Raw genomic sequence first — 6,313 nt, 5'->3', positions numbered from 1 at the left:
AGCCTAAGCCCCGTGTGAGTCCCCGGAGAGGAAGGGGAGCCCGTGGCCAACAACAGAGTTTAATTCTGAATCAGAGCCGAAGCAGGGCCCCAGGCGGCTCCGGGCGGGGCCCCGGCTACTTGGAGGCCACCTTCTTGGACTTGCTGGGCGACGAGAACACCTCCGCCATCAGCAGCGGCGGCACCTTGACGCCCTTGTGCTTCAGTTGGTTGTAGTAGTCCATCCTCTCGGAGATGATCCGCTGGAAAGGACGGCACCGCTGCCCAGGCTGCTCCCCGCCGCCCTCCGAGGGGGCAGCTCTGGTGGCAGCATCAGTCTATTTGGGTGGAAAGCCTCCTCCTGGCTGACCCGGAGGAGAAGCCACCGCGGGCTCCGCAGCGGCCCGGGAGCTGGTGACGCAGGGACCGCCCTGGGGCTTCGGGTCCATCCCCCACGGAGGTGGCCCCACCCCTGCCAAGGCCTCCTCTGGCCCAGGGACCAAGGAAAGGCTCCCCGGCTCCTGGGTGGTGCTGATGACCCTTCCCATCAACCCCCCTTTCCCCTCCCACCCTCTCCCTCACCCTTTCTTCTCCTCCCTCCCCCTTTCTCTCCCTCCCATCCATCCCCTTTCCAACCCCCCTCTCATTCTCTTCCATTTTTCCTCCCTCCCTCCCTCCTCTATTCGTCCTCTCCCCTCCCCGCTCCCCTTCCCTTAGTCCAAACAGCACCCAGGCCCCAGAGACCTCTGCCCAGGCCACACACAGGGTCTCCCTCTCCCCTGAGGACTGTTGCCACCTGACAGGAGCACCATTGACCAGCGTCCCCTCACCCCCGCCCCCCATTCGGAGGGGAGGAGCCAGGTCTCCGGGAACTGTGGGTGCTAGAAGGCCGAGGGCACCTGCTCAGCCCGCAGAGCCTGGGGCGGCAGCCACCTAGGGACAGGTGCCCAGTTCCCCAGAGCTGAGTCAGCCAGGGGCTCTTCGCCCCATCTGGCCCTGCACCTGAGGCAGGTGCGCCCCCTCCCGGGGCCAGGTGACCAGCCCTCAGCTCCTCCATCCAGGCAGGTGGGGGTGACTCCCTGAGGCCCAGCCCGCCTCTGAGTCCTGGGGGGCATGGGGATAGATGAGGGGTAGCCTGGGCCCAAGCCATGGAAGGGGGTCCAGGTCAGGGCCTTGGCTCAGCAGATGGAGACCCCACTGAGGTGCTAAGAAGCATCCGGAGGAGGCTGAGCTGGGCATGGCCTGGCGGCTCCTGTGTCATACCTGCAAGGCCTCCAGAATGTCGTTGTCAGAGATCTCGCTGCCAAAGGATCTGATCCCGGGGGTGCTGAAGGCCGCCTGGATGATCTTGTTTCGCAGTCTTTCGAGCTGCGAGCGAGCGAAGGGACAGTAGCCGCTGGCCTTAGGCGGGTGGAGGAGCCCAACCACCGCCCGGTCAGGGGGACAGAGGCGGGACCCCCTCCTTCCCAGCTTAGGAACCGGAAACTGAGGCTGGAGGGACAGCATCTACCTGCAAGCTAGACAGGCCTGGGGTGGCCTCACGCAAGGACCCTCTACCTCACCAGCTTGTTGTTTGTTTGTTTGTTTGTTTGTTAATCCTCACCTGAGGATATTTTTTCCTGTTGATTTTTAGAGAGAGTGGAAGTGGGGGGAGAGAGACATTGATGTGAGAGAGATACTGACTGGTGCCTCCTGCACGTGCCCAGACCAGGCAGGGCTGAGGACTGAACCTGAAACCCAGGTAGGTGCCCTTGACTGGGAATCAAACTCCCAACCCTTCGTGTGTGCAGGCTGACGCTCTAACCACTGAGCAACCAGCCAGGGCCTCGCCAACTTTTGTTTTTAAAGGGACCCCTTTTTTTAAAAAAATATTTTATTGACTTCAGAGAGGAAGGGAGAGAGAGAGAAACATCAATGATGAGAGAGAATCATGGACCGCTGCCTCCTGCATGCCCCCCACTGGGGATCGAGCCTGCAACCTGTCATACCTGCAAGGCCTCCAGAATGTCGTTGTCAGAGATCTCGCTGCCAAAGGATCTGATCCCGGGGGTGCTGAAGGCCGCCTGGATGATCTTGTTTCTCAGCCTTTCGAGCTGCGAGCGAGCGAAGGGACAGTAGCCGCTGGCCTTAGGCGGGTGGAGGAGCCCACCCACCGCCCGGTCAGGGGGACAGAGGCGGGACCCCCTCCTTCCCAGCTTAGGAACCGGAAACTGAGGCTGGAGGGACAGCGTCTACCTGCGAGCTAGACAGGCCTGGGGTGGCCTCACGCAAGGACCCTCTACCTCACCAACTTTTTGTTTGTTTGTTTGTTTGTTAATCCTCACCTGAGGATATTTTTTCCCGTTGATTTTTAGAGAGAGTGGAAGTGGGGTGAGAGAGAGAGACATTGATGTGAGAGAGATACCATCTGGTGTCTCCTGCACGTGCCCAGACCAGGCAGGGCTGAGGACTGAACCTGAAACCCAGGTACCTGCCCTTGACTGGGAATCCAACTCCCAACCCTTCGTGTGTGCAGGCTGACGCTCTAACCACTGAGCAACCAGCCAGGGCCTCGCCAACTTTTGTTTTTAAAGGGACCCCTTTTTTTAAAAAAATATTTTATTGACTTCAGAGAGGAAGGGAGAGAGAGAGAAACATCAATGATGAGAGAGAATCATGGATCGCTGCCTCCTGCATGCCCCCCACTGGGGATCGAGCCTGCAACCTGGGCATGTGACCTGACCAGGATCGAACCTAGGACCTTTCAGTTCGCAGGCCGACTGAGCCAAACCGGCCAGGGCCTCACCAACTTTTTTAATTAAAAAAGTAAAACCTGCACATGATTAAAAAAATATAATCAGCCCTGCCGGCGTGGCTCAGTGATGGAGTGTCCACCTATGAGCCAGGAGGTCATGGTTCGATTCCCGGTCAGAGCACATGCCCAGTTGCAGGCTCGATCCTCAGTGGGGGGATTGCAGGAGGCAGCCGATCAATAATTCTCTCTCATTGTTGATGTTTCTGTCTCTCTCTCCCTCTCCCTTCCTCTCTGAAATCAATAAAACTATATATCTACACTAATAAAAGAGAAACATGGTAATTAGCGTACGACCGCTACCCTTCCCATTGGCTAATCAGCATGTCCTTATGCAAATTAACTGTCAGCCAAGATGGCGGCCGGCAGCCATGCACTGAAGCGAACATGAGGCTTGCTTGCTTCAGTGACTGCAGACTCCAACGTTCCCCGCCTGACTTGCCAGCCTCTGAGTTGCAACTCTAAGAAACTATGTACTATGTTGCAAATGTAGTAGCTAAACAAAACCCCAGAAACCAGCTTTCAGCCTGCAGGGATCTCAGAGCTGAAGTTATACATTGTTTCGATTATAGAACGGCAAACAAACCAGATACGAAGCCTCAGAGCTAGAGCCAGAGCTAAAGCTGGCCCAGAATAAAATAAAAAAAGAGAAAAAAAAGGAGCGGTTGGGAGCTTCAGTCAACAACCGCCAGCCTGAAAGCAGCCCTCAGCCCCCCACCCAGACTGGCCAGGCACCCCAGTGGGGACCCCCACCCTGAAGGGTGTGTGACCAGCTGCAAACAGCCATCATCCCCTCATCCAGGCTGGCCAGGCACCCCAGTGGGGACCCCCACCCTGAAGGGGGTGTGACCAGCTGCAAACAGCCATCATCCCCTCATCCAGGCTGGCCAGGCACCCCAGTGGGGACCCCCACCCTGAAGGGGGTGTGACCAGCTGCAAACAGCCATCATCCCCTCATCCAGGCTGGCCAGGCACCCCAGTGGGGACCCCCACCCTGAAGGGGGTGTGACCAGCTGCAAACAGCCATCATCCCCTCATCCAGGCTGGCCAGGCACCCCAGTGGGGACCCCCACCCTGAAGGGGGTGTGACCAGCTGCAAACAGCCATCATCCCCTCATCCAGGCTGGCCAGGCACCCCAGTGGGGACCCCCACCCTGAAGGGGGTGTGACCAGCTGCAAACAGCCATCATCCCCTCATCCAGGCTGGCCAGGCACCCCAGTGGGGACCCCCACCCTGAAGGGGGTGTGACCAGCTGCAAACAGCCATCATCCCCTCATCCAGGCTGGCCAGGCACCCCAGTGGGGACCCCCACCCTGAAGGGGGTGTGACCAGCTGCAAACAGCCATCATCCCCTCATCCAGGCTGGCCAGGCACCCCAGTGGGGACCCCCACCCTGAAGGGGGTGTGACCAGCTGCAAACAGCCATCATCCCCTCATCCAGGCTGGCCAGGCACCCCAGTGGGGACCCCCACCCTGAAGGGGGTGTGACCAGCTGCAAACAGCCATCATCCCCTCATCCAGGCTATTTTATTGACTTCAGAGAGGAAGGGAGAGAGAGAGAAACATCAATGATGAGAGAGAATCATGGATCGCTGCCTCCTGCATGCCCCCCACTGGGGATCGAGCCTGCAACCTGGGCATGTGACCTGACCAGGATCGAACCTAGGACCTTTCAGTTCGAAGGCCGACTGAGCCAAACTGGCCAGGGCCTCACCAACTTTTTTAATTAAAAAAGTAAAACCTGCACATGATTAAAAAAATATAATCAGCCCGGCTGGCGTGGCTCAGTGGTGGAGTGTCCACCTATGAGCCAGGAGGTCATGGTTCGATTCCCGGTCAGAGCACATGCCCGGTTGCAGGCTCGATCCCCAGTGTGGGGCGTGCAGGAGGCAGCCGATCAATGATTCTCTCTCATTGTTGATGTTTCTGCTCTTTCTCCCTCTCCCTTCCTCTCTGAAATCAATAAAACTATTTATTTATAAATAATAAAATGCTAATATGCAAATCGACCGAATGGCAGAACTACCGGTCGCTATGATGTGCACTGACCACCAGGGGGCAGGCGCTCAATGCAGGAGCTGCCCCCTGGTGGTCAGTGTGCTCCCACAGGGGGAGCTCTGCTCAGCCAGAAGCCCCAGCAGCGCTAAGGATGTCTGACTGATAGCGGGGAGCGGGCCTAAGCCATCAGTCAGACATCCCCCGAGGGCTCCCCGACTGCGAGAGGGCTCAGGCCGAGCTGAGGGACCCCCCCCCAGTGCACAAATTTCGTGCACCAGGCCTCTAGTATATTTATAAATAAATAAAAAATCATAAAACTGAGAAGGACCCCAAGCCACCTCCTTCCCCAGAGGAGCTCCCTTCTGACCTGGGGAGACTCCCTGACCCCTGACCCTCCTGCGAACTCCACCCTCTCACTGTGGACATCACAAACCCCTGGGGTCCCCAAGCCTTGGCCTCCGCCTCCGTGATGGCGTGTTCCCGCGTGGCGAGCTCGTGCTCCAGCTCCCACACTTGCTGGGGGCGGGGCAGGGGGCGGAGGAGTAGGCCCACAGGTCCCCACCCCGCCTCCCCCAAGACAAATCGGGACCCAGGGATGGGGCGGGGCCTCTGCGTGCCCCTGCGCCCTGAGTGTGTCTAGTGGGGTGCTGCCTAACGGGAGCGGCCCCAGCTCCCCCGGGCGGGGTTCCCCACCCCGCGGTCACCTGTCGCAGGAGGAGGTTGTCCTTCTCGATGAGCCCCATCACCTCTTTCTGCTTCTTCTCTTCCCGGAGGTTGGAGAACTGCAAGGCAGAGGGGGTGGCTCAGGGGGCTCCGGGTGGAGATGGCGGATGGAACCCCACTTCTGGCTTCTCCCTCCCTGAGCCTCAGGAAGGTGAGAGCCGGGGTGTTTCTGATGAGGAAGGGGGGGAGGAGGAGGAGGAGGAGGAGGAGGAGGAGAGCACAACAACACGAGGGTGTTGGAAAGCGAACCCCAAAACACGGAACCCTAAGACCACAGCAGGGAGAGCCGAGCACAAGCCCATCCGCCCTCCCAAGCCCCTAAAAGTCTCGGGAAGTGGGGGAGCCGGTTCCTTTGGAGCTTGGAGGGAGGAAGTTTCAGAAACACCCCCAGCCGTGAGCTGCCAGGTGTCCGCCCCTTCCCCACCCGGCGGGAGCCCGGATGTGTGGGTCCAGCGGGGGTCTGGCCTGGGAGATGCGGGGCTCGGTTAGGGGCAGAGACCCCAGACTCCAGATGGGGGTGTGGGTGCTGTCGGTGGAGCCGCACCCTCCTTCCCCACTGGGCTCCCGCGAGGCCTTCCCGTCCCAGGCAAGAAAGCCCCCAATTCCCGTGTCCAGGGGCATCTGACCCACCCCAGGCAAGGCCCTTCCCAAACCGGGCCCTGGAGCCAACGGAACTGCTGATGGGAGAATAAGAGATTCCTGACAGGCACCTCCCCGATCCCCCGCACCCCCATCTTTTCTCAAAGGACTGCAGGGCCCTGGCCGGTGTGGTTCAGCGGATAGAGCGTCGGCCTGCGGACTGAAGGGCCCTGGGTTTGATTC

At 59.4% G+C, this 6,313-nt stretch overlaps 1 protein-coding gene across 1 annotated transcript in view; it reads right to left on the bottom strand.

Moving 5' to 3' along the window:
• Positions 1-6: 6 nt before the first annotated feature.
• Positions 7-6,313, bottom strand: part of CCDC27 (coiled-coil domain containing 27) — a 19,311-nt gene continuing 13,004 nt past the window's right edge. The window contains exons 9-12 of the mRNA XM_014546188.1: positions 5,473-5,550; positions 1,967-2,071; positions 1,242-1,346; positions 7-241 (exon numbers count right to left, since the gene is read on the bottom strand). Of these exons, the coding sequence (XP_014401674.1) occupies positions 116-241; positions 1,242-1,346; positions 1,967-2,071; positions 5,473-5,550 (414 nt within the window). The 3' untranslated portion in view covers positions 7-115. The remainder of the gene's footprint in view (positions 242-1,241; positions 1,347-1,966; positions 2,072-5,472; positions 5,551-6,313) is intronic.

The sequence above is a fragment of the Myotis brandtii genome, unplaced genomic scaffold (genome assembly GCF_000412655.1).
Source record: "Myotis brandtii unplaced genomic scaffold, ASM41265v1 scaffold434, whole genome shotgun sequence".
Lineage (NCBI taxonomy): Eukaryota > Metazoa > Chordata > Mammalia > Chiroptera > Vespertilionidae > Myotis > Myotis brandtii.
Note: the sequence above shows the minus strand (reverse complement) of the source record. Positions and strands in the feature narration are given on the sequence as shown.